A 13,675-nucleotide genomic window follows, 5' to 3' on the forward strand; every position below is an offset into this window, starting at 1 on the left:
TTTGCCAGTACTGTCTGAATGAAATATATGTGTTAGACAAATTTTTTACTGTTTTTATTCAAATTTAAAAAGTTAGTACATTGTCGACAAGACGACAGAGGTGAAGCAGTAAAGTTTGTCCATCATACAATGTTTTTCACAGTGATTTGCAGGTCAAACCACATCACATTAAAGCCCATCACTCTATTTAATCAATGATTATTTTTTTTTGCCTTTCACACATTTCCTTTCACGTAGGTAGAGTAAGTCTTGATCTCAGTAACCACAAATTCTCATATATTTTTCTCTCACACGCACACGCACACGCACACAAAAATGTATATATCTTCATGTCTATTAATTTGTTGGATAAATTAACAGATTGTAAAGGGATATACATTCACATCTGTATCACTGTATGTGTCATCCACTCAGTAAAGCTACAGGCTTGAATCTGGTTGGAATGAATCAAAAAGTGTTGTGGAGGCGTTATTTCTCATCTCTTCTTGGGGGCCTCCTCCTTTGCCTCTTCCTTTTTGGGGGCCTCCTCCTTTTTGGGGGCCTCCTCCTTTGCCTCTTCCTTTTGGGGCCTCCTCCTTTTGGGGCCTCCTCCTTGCCTCTTCCTTTTTGGGGCCTCCTCCTTTGCCTCCTCCTTTTTGGGGGCCTCCTCCTTTTTGGGGGCCTCTTCTTTTGCCTCCTCCTTTTTGGGGGCCTCCTCCTTTGCCTCTTCCTTTTTGGGGGCCTCCTCCTTTGCCTCTTCCTTTTTGGGGGCCTCCTCCTTTGCCTCTTCCTTTTTGGGGGCCTCCTTCACTTCTTTGCCACACAACGTTCTTTGAAAGAAAGTTCAACGATAGAAAATGTAGTGAATGCATTGAAATGATTTTGGAACTTAGAGTGCACTCTGCACTGTGCAGTTATATACACACACAAAACATAGTAACCTTACCTTGCTAGATCTGATTCGTCTTTTAGAAAGTCACAAACTGCGCTCGGTGCTGCTAGTTTCTGTTTCAGGGACTCCACTTCTTTTTTCCAGCTGGCCATCTCCTTATCATTTTCCCCTGTATTGTCATACATGACAGATTTTAAGCATTTCACAAATTAAAGGCAAGGTGAGGCCTGTCACTCAACTGGAAGAGAAATCAATGCAAATTCATGTATCTGCTTGTCCTTTGATGGGTAGCAGGGCAACTAGAGCCAATCCCAGTTACAAAGAATTTGTATTTTTTCCCCTTTATGTAAAATTCATTTGAAGTCTCTCAGTTAATGTATGCATGAGTATCACTTACCTCTTAGGTTAGTGACTTCTGTGTCCGTGGAAACTTGCTTTTCGCTTAAATCTTTCTGCAAAATGAAGAGAGACTCTCAGTAACATGTTCTGAGGAATCGCCTTCAGCCAGAGTGAAGCCACCAGATAGACTTTGTACAGATTGCTCATAAATGACAATAACTTTGAGAGATTGATAATGTTAATTATCCGTGATTAAACCGAGCAGAGCTACACAGCCAATATATTTCAGACAATATCTGATCCTCTACCGTGCTGCCAGTCGACTGTGTTTTTTACACCACAGCAAAGGAACATCATGTGGCGGAGCATTTTAATAGCTTTGTTGCTAACAAAAATCTGTGTAGTGTGTAAAATGAGAAAAGATTAGTACAGGGACAAATACATCCACAGGGGGAGGAAGCCAGATGCAGGACAAAACCCACACAGAAGGGGCCAGGTGGTCTGCAGGTTAAGAAACCAGAACAACCCCCCAATGTGAGGAGACAGTGCCATTACTGTACCACCATGCCGCCCAGTTTACAAATCATGTAGTTAAGAAAAGACCCCGTGTTGTTGGGTTGTTGTTGCAGTTTCGCAGATAATCCTAGGAATATTTTCAGTTACTGCTACGACGATACAAGACGAGCCGGATTTTCTGGCAGGTGCAGATTAACACCATTTACATTCTTACCAGGCCAAACAGGTAAAATGAAATTGGCATGCATCCATTTGATTTGACTGGAGTCACACAAAAAGACTGGAGGAACCAAGATGTTCCAAAAACGTTGCATTGTTGGGACTATTGCCTTATAAAACATGGTCATTTTAATTAAAATAATAATAATAATAATAATAATAATAATAGTTTAATTTAGCCTCGGGGCTTTTGTATTTAACCCTCAAGTTCCGTTCCCTCCTCAATTACTGTTAAATAGTCTTTAAAGTGGTCTGAGGTAAATCAGTTTCACATCATCACCATCCGTGACCCCTCTCTCTGCCCACCTTTTCTTCCTTGCAGATTTTCATTTTCCCAATGGCCTCATCCTTCTTGTCCTTCAGCGCGTAGATGTCCTCCTCCTGGGCTTTGCGCTCATCTCGGTTCCTTTCGAGCTCCTGCTGCTGCTGGGTTATCTGGGTCCGATACTCCGACAGCACATCGGTGCTCACCCGCAGCCTGATGACCCCGAACCTGGTGCGCTTTTCCTCCATCTCCTGCGTCTTCCTCCGCACTTTGACCAGGCCGAACAAAACGAGAGACACCACCACTGTCACGGGCACCAACACTTGCACTCTCATTTTTTCTCTCACGCTCAGGGGGGAGGGGGGTGCGGTGTGTAAAGGTGACGGTACCGCAGGGTGGGTGGATCAGACTTCTTCCTTTTCGCGGTGTAAACTCGCTTCCATGTGGGATCGAGAGTCGGAAGCTCCTCGGTGTAAAGTCCAGGTGTTTTTCTTTTTAGTTTTTACCTCCCCGCGTTTCAATCAGACACACAGGTCGACTCACCTGCGCCTCCGGGTTGGACAACTCAGGTGTGTTGGTGCCTGAGCTGCGCAGCGCCCCCTGCAGTCCATAGGCTCGGCGACACGCCTTCTTCTTCCTGCGCGTCCTCCTCCTGGTGAATTCAGGTCGGATCCTCTTCCTGCTCACACCTGCCACGTCCTGATCCGCATGAACACACTTTATCACCATGGTAAGGCCTCGAAACAGTGCAGTGAGAGTGAGATAAGATAAGATAAAAAGGATAAGATAAGGCAAGATAAGATAAGATAAGATAAACAACATAAGATAAGATATTGACAAAATAAGACTAGATAAAATAAGATAAAATGTACCCTTATTGATACTCCGTAGAAGAAATTCATAAATGACACAGCAGCAAAAGGAAGTAGCAGTGCAAAGGGAAAAATATAGTAAGAATACAAATCTGAATAAAAATAGAAATACTATGTACAAAAATAATAATCAGAGCAATTCCAATAGGGTTCTCACACTGTTAATGCTCGGGCCCTGATAAATAATAGGTTATATACATTTCCCGTGTTGTTACAGATGTGTAGAAATTGTTGAAAAATTGGTTTGAGACTGTTAAATTAGTAAACTAAATCCCAAAATTTTTAAGGCTAGTGTAAGTCTGGAGGAAGACAATGTAAGTCCATGTAATGTGTGTGTGTGCGTACTTGTACTTATATTTGTGAGGACCATTTTGAGCATAGACCTTACGGAGTGAGGACATTTTTGGAAAGTGAGGACATTTTGGCAGGTCCTCACTTTTTCAATGGGCTGTTAAGGGTTAAGACTTGATTTTAGGGTTAGTGTTAGAATTAAGGTTAGGTTAGGCATTTAGTTTGGATGGTTGAGATTAGGGCAAGGGGCTAGGGAATGAATTATTTCAAGGAGAGTCCTCAATGTGTCTCTGTGTGTGTGCGCATGTCTATCTATAGTTATGAGGGCCCATCTTGGTTCAATACCATCATTGTGAGGACATTTTGGCTGGTCCTCACAAATTCAAAGGGCTGTTTGAGGGTCCTCACAAATTCAAAGGGCTGTTTGAGGGTTAAGACTTGTTTTTTGGGTCAGGGTTAGAATTAAGTTAAGGTAAGGGTCTCTAGGGTGTGAATATTGTAAATGAGTGTCCTCACAACTGTAGAGAGACTGTGTGTGTGTGTGTGTGTGGGTGTGTGTGTGTGTGTCGTCACGCCCAGCCTGTGGAGCCTGTGGGGCAGGTAGAGCAGGTTACAAACACTCATTGAGCCATTGCGCGTGACACACGTCCACAGAGCGCACACCTGTAATGCTCGTAGCTGCTCCTCTCTGCGTCTCTCGCCCGAACACAACATGAAGCTCGCCGTCACTGTCGTCGTCCTGAGTGTGGCCGTCATGACGGTGCTGATCTACCAGGCCCTGCGCCAGGAGCTCCGGCTGCGCAGCTTGAAAACCCGCACGGTGGAGAGCAACGATGCGGTGAGGAGGAAGGAGGAAGCGATCACCGAGGTGAAGAAGAAAATCGTGGAGCTGAAGACGGAGATGGAAGCCGCCAACGCCAAGATGGACGAGCTGAGGAATAGGAAGTCGGAGACCGAAAAGTCCATACAGGAGTTTGAGACAAGTCTGAACAGCTGCAACACAGAGAAGGCAAGAAGGGATACATACATACACACGCATACACAACCATGTACTTATATTTTATTCAAGACACTCAGTCATTCCTCAGCCCCTTACTCTAACCTTTAACCTCATCCTTACATAACCCAAACTTAACTCTAACCTTTACCTTAAAAGCACGTCTCAAACAATGAGGTGTGACCAAAATGTCCTCCCTTAAAATGGCCCTCACAGTGATATCCTTGCATGCACTCTCACACTGCCTGCTGACAAATGCTTCCACCTGTTCCCTCATTAGGAAGAGGCAGATAAGAAGAAGAAAGAGGTGTGGGAGACCCTGACTAAACTTAAAGGTAAGAGAGACTGAGCAAACCATAAAGTGTCTCTACACTACACGTCCATTTAAAACACATGGGGGGGGGTGAATTGGAGCTGATGAGGTCTGTCACTCTTGCACCTTGCTCACAGGCCTCTGCTGAACCCAGGTACTATGGATTCCTGGGAGAACTGTCTTGTTGCCTTTTTAAGTCTCTTCAGTATGAAACCAGTGAAACTAGATGTGATGACACACTCCTGTAAAACTCACTGATCTCTCTAATGCTTTGATCCTGATTCCTTTGAACCTGCTCTCAGGAAGCGGCCACATTTTTGGACATTAATAATAAACAGAAACTGTATTTGGTTTCAACTTAAATCACTTAATTATAGTCTATTTAATACGGACACTAAATTTTGTACACGGTCTGGTAGAGCCCGACCTGTATGGATTTTTGGGGGCGATAACGATATTGGCAATGTGAATATATACACTAGCGTTCAAAAGTTTGGGGTCACTTAGAAATTTCCTTATTTTTCAAAGAAAAGCACAGTTTTTTTCAATGAAGATAACATTAAATTAATCAGAAATACACTCTATACATTGTTAATGTGGTAAATGACTATTCTAGGTGGAAACGTCTGGTTTTTAATGAAATATCTACATAGGTGTATAGAGGCCCATTTCCAGCAACTATCACTCCAGTGTTCTAATGGTACATTGTGTTTGCTAATCGCCTTAGAAGACTAATGGATGATTAGAAAACCCTTGAAAACCCTTGTGCAATTATGTTAGCACAGCTGAAAACTGTTTTGCTGGTGAGAGAAGCTATAAAACTGGCCTTCCTTTGAGCTAGTTGAGTATCTGGAGCATCACATTTGTGGGTTCGATTATACTCTCAAAATGGCCAGAAAAAGAGAACTTTCATGTGAAACTCACCAGTCTATTCTTGTTCTTAGAAATGAAGGCTATTCCATGCGAGAAATTGCGAAGAAACTGAAAATTTCCTACAACGGTGTGTACTACTCCCTTCAGAGAACAGCACAAACGGGCTCTAACCAGAGTAGAAAGAGAAGTGGGAGGCCCCGGTGCACAACTCAGCAAGAAGACAAGTATATTAGAGTCTCTAGTTTGAGAAATAGACGCCTCACAGGTCCTCAACTGGCAGCTTCTTTAAATGGTACCCGCAAAACGCCAGTGTCAACGTCTACAGTGAAGAGGCGACTCGGGATGCTGGCCTTCTAGGCAGAGTGGCAAATAAAAGCATATCTGAGACTGGCCAATAAAAGAAAAGATTGATATGGGCAAAAGAACACAGACATTGGACAGAGGAAGATTGGAAAAAGTGTTATGGACAGACGAATCAAAGTTTGAGGTGTTTGGATCACACAGAAGAACATTTGTGAGACGCAGAACAGGTGAAAAGATGCTGGAAGAGTGCCTGACGCCATCTGTCAAGCATGGTGGAGGTAATGTGATGGTCTGGGGCTGCTTTGGTGCTGGTAAAGTGGGAGATTTGTACAAGGTAAAAGGGATTTTAAATAAGGAAGGCTATCACTCCATTTTGCCACGCCATGCCATACCCTGTGGACAGCGCTTGATTGGAGCCAATTTCCTCCTACAACAGGACAATGACCCAAAGTACACCTCCAAATTATGCAAGAACTATTTAGGGAAGAAGCAGGCAGCTGGTATGCTGTCTGTAATGGAGTGGCCAGCGCAGTCACCAGATCTCAACCCCATTGAGCTGGTGTGGGAGCAGCTTGACCGTATGGTACGCAAGAAGTGCCCATCAAGCCAATCCAACTTGTGGGAGGTGCTTCAGGAAGCGTGGGGTGAAATTTCTACAGATTACCTCAACAAATTAACAGCTAGAATGCCAAAGGTCTACAATGCTGTAATTGCTGCAAATGGAGCATTCTTTGACGAAAGCAAAGTTTGAAGAACAAAATTAATATTTCCAATAAAAATCATTATTTCTTACCTTGTCAATGTCTTGACTATATTTTCTATTCATTTTGCAACTCACTTGATAAATAAAAGTGTGAGTTTTCATGGAAAACACGAAATTGTCTGGGTGACCCCAAACTTTTGAACGGTAGTGTATATATATACACAGTATATATGAAAGAATATTGGCATTGGTACCTCAGATGTCGTTAACTTAAATTAAGAAAATAAACAAATCTTTTTACGTAAAATTTAAAATAGAAGTTTGCATGTCTCTAAATTTCCAGTATGTCTGTGAAAGGCTGATATCAGCGGACTGATAAATTGGTCGGGCTTTGCTGTCTGGATTAACATTTGTGTCTCTGTTACAAACCATTATGTCCTCAGATGAGCAAGCAGAGGCTAAAAAGAAAGCAGAGGAGGATATTCACACCTTGAAACAACAGATCCTGGATAAAGATAAAGCTATTTGTGCCTTTGCCGACACGTCAAAAGAAGAAGCACGGTAAGATATGACGCACCTACGCACATCCTCAACAATAAGAGTGTGAGACCTATATACGATTGAAGAGCAGCACCACTTTTTACAGTGATGGTTGTAAAAATAGACATAAATGCTAATTGATTTTGTTTTTCTGGCTTTTGCAGGAAGCTGTGTGGAATCGCCGAAGCTGCAATGTAAAGTCAACTCAGAACACTCAACATTGACTGAGCTTTTTAAAAGAGAAGAGTGCGATGCCTACAGGATATTTTGTAATATCACTTTGATTATAGCTCTGATTGCTTAAAAAAGATTTGTAGATCCTTTCGTGGGACAAATGGCAGAGACAGGGAGTGGGGAAATATGTTGCAAATGTTTATATCTTTTTTTTAAAAATGTGATTGTTTGTCATTAGGATCTATTTTGGCCTTGTGTCTCTGTAATGGACCTGACACATACTTGGGATTTAAGTCTTCATAAATACACAAACTTGGCTGTTTAGCAGAGTCGTAACCAAAAATACCTTCCCCTGATTCAACTGATCAAACTAGCTTGTGTAGCATCGGAATCAGCCTGCCTGAGGCATATACGAGCTGTGAAATGTCCCCTGCCCCCTGTTGAAACCTGAGTGACAACCAGACGAGTACATGATCATCGCTGTAATCTCCTGTGTGTTTGTTAAACTCGCTCAATAGAACAAAATGTTTATGCTTCTTGGAAATACCAAGTCAGGAGGTTGAGTGAGGGGGGATATGTAATTAAAGTAGAACACTATTAAATGTTTATATAAATGATTACTGACAGGTGTGTTTCCAAACATGTGTATAAAAGCCACAGTCATTTCCATCTATTATCTGATTTGTAGACAATAAAGTTTCACCTGGCAGAAGTTTTCTGGTTTTTCATCTATGATTTGACAAACTAAGTTCAATGATGCGTTCCTCTATCTCCCCCTAGTGCCCATCAAGGGATACAGACTGACAGTCTCTCTGCAAATTTCCATCAGTATAAAAAAAGGCGCTGCCTCTGCATGTTTGCTCCTCGTATCTCCTGCACAGGACCGTGATCTGTGCATGTGAAATCAGTGTGTGCACCTGAACGCATCAGTTAGTGAGACAAGCACGGCACTTGCATTGGGTGTCCAAGGTTACAGCCCAGACTGTCACAACCCTGTTCAGTTATCATGAAAACTCCAAAGGTGCTTAGTTTGTCCAGTTTGGGCTACTTAAAAAAGAACATGGCGGTTCTAAGGTTAAAAAAACAACAATTGGTACAATTTAGATTAAACACACTAGTGAAAACACCTCTAGGAGTATTTTATATTGAATATCTGCCAAGAGATCCCTGTCAACTAAATCTTACACACTGAACCTTTTAACGGAAGTTTCCATCAAACAGTCCTTGAATCCAATCCTCAACAATAGTGTCACTCTGATCTTTTACTGCAGCTCTGTCTAATGTCATTGCCACTGTTGTTATGAATTAGTCGGTCAACATTTAAATAAAGTTTAAAAAAAGAAAAAAAACGTTTGCAGTCAACGGGGAACAGCCAATCACAACGCGAGGTGTATAGCACGTGCCCCAGATGACGCAGGAGCAGGAAGTGGACAGACGCGGGTCCTGGTGACACATGAAAGGTGACATGTTGCATGAACTTAAACTTTACGTGTTAATGTCGCAACGAACGATCCTCCACGTCAACACAACGAGTAGTAATGGCGTCCTGAGCAGAGGGTGACGTCACACTCATCTGTGTTTATTTATTTTCTTAGTTAATGTGGATGAACTCGATGGGACTCGAACCGTGTACAGCTCATAACTTGACACGGCTCCCGGTGTCCGCAGGGAATCAGTGCGAACCTCAACATTTACGCACACGTCAGTTCTGAGCTCTGACAGCCGGTGTCTTCAACCACTTCTACCTCAGCCGCCATCACCTGACACAGAGCAGATATGACGAGGAGCCTCGGTGGGTTGTTGTTCAGAGGCGTCCACAGCCTCACCTCTGTCCCGGCCGTGAGGACTCAGCTCGGCCACCTGGCTTCCGGCGGCGCGGTTAGGACCGTGGTGGTAGGTCGAGTCCGCTGTTCTGATGAAAGAGAACGTGTGTGTGTGTGTGTGTGTGTGTGTGTGTGTGTGTGTGTGTGTGTGGTAATGTGCTTAATTCACAGCACACGATCAATAATCAAAATGAGAAAACTATGAAATAAGGTAATTTTCTAGTAAAGCAGAGCTCCAAGCAACAAAACATGTCCGTGCATAATTAAGCAGCACTGGAGTGTGTAAATGTACAATTTAAGTCATATGTATTTTATCAGTCTGTTGAGTTTTCTTTTTACACGGTATATCTTGTAAATTGAAACATGGGTTGGCTACATACATAAATCTTATCCGGTGTAGTTTTATAGTTTTATATATGTTGAGAGTCTAGATGATCCAAGAAAAGTAGAATCAAGGGGAACTGGACCTGGTTGGAGACGTTTCTCTTCTTATCCGAGAAGCCTCATGGTTGAAAATGAGTACAAATATTTCAGGACTAAGGCAAATATGATCAGGGGATAAAATAATACAATACTAAAACATTGAAATACAACATTGATATAAGATGTTATGATCGACAATCTTCTATTGTCTTTATATATTGTCACATGTCACAACCGTATAAGTCCATGTCCGTCTTTTCACAGCCACATTTTCCTTATTAAGAAACATCACTAACACATTTTTTGTGTATTTTACCATTTGGTAGACGCTGCCGTCGTTTCTTTCCCCCAAGCCCCGGGACTTCAGCCTGCCCAACTCCTCGTGGGGCTCCGAAATGTTGCGGTTGCACGAGCATTACAGCAGCCAGTGTGAGGTGGAGATGGAGGAAGGAGAGAAAGACCGAGGGCTTTGGCTGAGACTGCCAAGCTACAACCGCTCCCTCAAGTATGCTACAGGTAGAGCTGCACACTGATGTCTATCATACCCTGCAATGCCTGTTTTTATTATATGTTTTTCCTGAGCTGCTCTGTTAGATGTTGACTCACTTGTGCATGTTGTTTTTCCATTAGGTGGATTATACCTCAGTAAGATTGTCCAGGCAAACGCTCGTCTTTTCACCCGTAACATCCGAGAGCCGGGGGCAGCATTTGAATACGTTGTGTTTGTTAACAAAAAGGAGAAGAGGTGCGTGTGCATTTTCCAGGCTGGACACCTTCTGGAGGGGCCCCCAGGGTGAGAAAACACAGACAAAACAGATAGCAGTGTTGTTTGTCTATAGATGTGTATGTGCGCCTGTTGTCGTTATATTTACATTCCATTTCTACTTAACCGTACTCTGAAAACACCACCGTAATATTATCTTGTATACATTTTCATATGTTACACCTCTTATACCGCCATCTTCCTAATGAAGGCAAGATCCAAAAAGTAAATCAATACATTTAAGAAAAGAGTAACCTTATTTAATGGATCAAGTTTAAATCTTCAAACTTAATAAAACCACACTTTTAAAACTTTGGACTTGATATGTGTTGTATGTGTGTGTTTCCAGTTGTGTCCACGGGGGGGCGATAGCCACTATGATTGATACCGTGACAGGGACTCATGCCAGTGTAGTGTCAGGACCTGTCATGACCGCCAACCTCAACATCAACTACCGCAGGTACAAGAATGAACAACTTGAATACGTTTTCTGTGTGTCAGGGTCTGTATAGTCTCATATGTTAACATGAGTAGGGTTTATAGGAATATGAAAAGCACTGCTTAGGTGGTGCAGAGTCCCTGCATTAGACTGCATGTGCTCAGGCAGAACAATATTACCAAGAGTTAGCTGGAGTTGGGTCAGTTTACATTAACACTGAATGCACAAAGATTCAGCTTAGTGATGTTTGTAGCTGTAACAACAGCTATAGGTTGTTAGACGTTTGCTTTAGGCCTCTCCTTAGCTCAGATGTCAAAATACTGGTATAAATGATAATAGTACATGCATCAGGAGTTAAAAAGTACAAACGCTCATATCCATATTAGTCGCTATATGTTCTGACATTTGTCCCTAACAAACATTTGTCTTGTGTCCAGTCCCATCCCACTTGGAAACACAGTGTTGATTGAATCCTCTGTGGATTCCAGGGAAGGCAGAAAAATGTTTATTTCATGTAAAGTCACCAGCACTGACGGCTCAAAACTGCACACAGAAGCAACAGGTACAATTCGATACACACACTTTTTTCAGAAATATTCTAAAATATAAAAGATATCTGCTCACTGACCTGCTGTAACATCACTTATTCTATTCTGTTTGTTTTTTGTTGTGACCGTTCGTGCTTCTTGTGCAGCACTGTTCCTGTCAGTGAATGTCAGTCATCTATTGAAGGGAGGATGACACAAAGCAGCAACACCTTCCCAAACCTCAGCAGCAGTGTGTGAGAGCGAGACAGGATGTGTGAGTGTATTACTGATTTGCACTGTTATTGCATTTGCCAGATGATTTAATATATAACTTATTTTTGAATTTTTACTAATTATTATTATTATTTTTTTTTATTGTTATTACATACTAGTATGTACCTCTACTTGACCTCCACTCCTTAGTGTTGTTATCATATCTTATACCTCATATATATCATACATATTTGTTTGAATTTATTGATTCAAGTAAATGTTACGTATTATTGCATCTTGGGCTGTTGAGAGTGACAATAGATTAAAAAATGTACTGTACCTAAAGCTTTTGTTTATTCTAATAAAGCCTTACCTTAGGGTTTTATATAAATCATACAAATCAGGTTTTTATTTGTTTATCAAAAATGAGAAATTGCAGGTAATACAAATTGAATTGTATCCTCCTGAGATTTAGTTTTAAAAAATCTGGGATTGCTCCTCCGTCATATGGAAATCTTTACATGAGTATGATAAAAACATAAAAATAAACATTTGATAACACTCATTTTCCAGTTTTAATTGAATTAAAAATAAAGCCAGTCAATAACTCTGAATGGTGTAAAGGGAAGTGGTAAACTGCCCAAGTAAATAATAAAAAAAAGAAAGACAGTTAAGGTCACAAAACAGTGAAAAGTATGTAAATTACTAAAAAAAAAACAGATCATTTTCATGGATTAGAAAATCTGTGAACTTGTAGCAACATATTTGTGGAAACAATTTTGGGACAAACTTTTTAAATGATGTTTCATTTCTATTTTTACAAGAACGTTATAAGTTTTCTTTTTGCTTCAACTTCACACTGAGATTTTAGCTATCTGTAACATAAGTACATCACATGTTCATGAAATGTACTTTTTTTTTGTTTTTATCATACTACATAATACTAGGTACTACATCATCTTGTTCATCAGATGGTTTGCTTTACACAGTCTGACACAGAAATGACTGAAGTGTTCCATAATAAGTAACACTGTCCACATCACAGAGATCTGTGCTGCTCTGGCAGCTACTGTAGACCACGGTGTTAAAAAAGTGTCTGTCACAGACACCTGAAAACAGACAGAGCTCCAACTTCTTTTTACCACTTCAACTTTCTTTTACACACGACTATGACACATCTGAATGTGACTGTAACGTTGATTTCTCTACCAACATTTTCTGTTTGTGTAACAAATTCTGTTTGCCTTGTGCTTGACATGTTGTCAGAAGGAATAAATAAACTTCACAGATTTATAAAACTGGCTACACAGCCATTCAACAAACAATAAAATGATATAAAATAGAAAATATGTGAGTTTAAGTCATTGATTTATCTTAGGCAACAAATTTAACAACAAAATGTGTTATTAATGAATCAGAGTAAGCCCCTTTTACACCCTGTCAGAAGACTGAGCTGCTTAAACATTGACATAACATAAATGTTAATTAACACAGAAATATTTAATATGCTAGATTCACAACATGTAAAAAGGAGTTAAATGTATTAGTTGTCTTATAAATGTGTCCTGTAATGTTTAGATTTTACGTTGAAATCCACTCTATGTCTAATACAGCTTCTATCACTCTCTGTCATTTCTCAACATAGGTTTTTGTTTTTGTTTATGCTTTTTGTAGGGTAAAAATAATAATAAGTAGTAAAAGTAGTAGTTATAGGAATAAGTGATACAATTTATAATAGTAATTAGAGAGTTACACTTGTGCAAGTGTTGCTCCTCAGTGAGTTTTTGTGTGCAAATATTGGTCCTACAAACCGGGCATGCATTTAACTGCATTTACCTTCACTTCTCACACAGTCTGGTCTGATGTGTGGTTTTTGAGCGTATGGGCTCATCACAGTGGAGGCCTGGTGGTCTTCTGAGGGCCCCTCACACTTTAACCTCAGAGGAGTGCAGATGTAAATGCTCCCTTGGTTCCTAACAACATGCGTGAATTTGTGCGTGCGTGCGTGTTGGGTGACTAATGCAAGTTAACACCAGCAGTTATTTCAGAAGAGTCGTGGTCAAGTTGGGTTTGAGGAAGCCGGTGGGGGGTGGGTGGGAGGCAGAGTATGGGCAGTTGTTAACTTTCAGTTAAAACCACCTGTAACAACCTCTGTCCTACTCACTCAGAACAGTTTTTACTGTAGATAATAGACGATAAAGTGCAAATTCG

At 41.1% G+C, this 13,675-nt stretch overlaps 3 protein-coding genes across 4 annotated transcripts; 2 read left to right on the forward strand and 1 right to left on the reverse strand.

The window, feature by feature from the left end:
* Positions 1-39: 39 nt before the first annotated feature.
* LOC118114187 (FK506-binding protein 4) lies at positions 40-2,910 on the reverse strand. Its single transcript, XM_035164483.2, has 4 exons — positions 2,252-2,910; positions 1,269-1,323; positions 926-1,040; positions 40-809 (listed from the first exon to the last, which is right to left on the reverse strand). Exons 1-4 carry the CDS (start codon positions 2,543-2,545, stop codon positions 476-478), a joined length of 798 nt encoding a protein of 265 aa, XP_035020374.2. The 5' UTR covers positions 2,546-2,910; the 3' UTR covers positions 40-475.
* A 1,027-nt stretch (positions 2,911-3,937) lies between these two features.
* Positions 3,938-7,988, forward strand: si:dkey-87o1.2 (uncharacterized protein LOC796684 homolog). Its single transcript, XM_035164484.2, has 4 exons — positions 3,938-4,382; positions 4,651-4,705; positions 7,006-7,123; positions 7,267-7,988. Exons 1-4 carry the CDS (start codon positions 4,086-4,088, stop codon positions 7,298-7,300), a joined length of 504 nt encoding a protein of 167 aa, XP_035020375.1. The 5' UTR covers positions 3,938-4,085; the 3' UTR covers positions 7,301-7,988.
* Positions 7,989-8,645: 657 nt separating this feature from the next.
* On the forward strand, positions 8,646-12,811 carry them4 (thioesterase superfamily member 4). Of its 2 annotated transcripts, XM_035164693.2 has the most exons (7): positions 8,646-8,736; positions 8,872-9,169; positions 9,849-10,038; positions 10,153-10,315; positions 10,635-10,745; positions 11,162-11,286; positions 11,419-12,811. In XM_035164693.2, exons 2-7 carry the CDS (start codon positions 9,053-9,055, stop codon positions 11,463-11,465), a joined length of 753 nt encoding a protein of 250 aa, XP_035020584.1. In that variant the 5' UTR covers positions 8,646-8,736; positions 8,872-9,052; the 3' UTR covers positions 11,466-12,811. The 2 variants fall into 2 exon arrangements, with proteins under 2 accessions (XP_035020584.1, XP_035020583.1); XM_035164692.2 differs by having other exon boundaries at positions 8,699-9,169.
* Positions 12,812-13,675: the final 864 nt, after the last annotated feature.

Source organism: Hippoglossus stenolepis, chromosome 8 (assembly GCF_022539355.2).
Source record: "Hippoglossus stenolepis isolate QCI-W04-F060 chromosome 8, HSTE1.2, whole genome shotgun sequence".
NCBI classification, from domain to species: Eukaryota; Metazoa; Chordata; class Actinopteri; order Pleuronectiformes; family Pleuronectidae; genus Hippoglossus; species Hippoglossus stenolepis.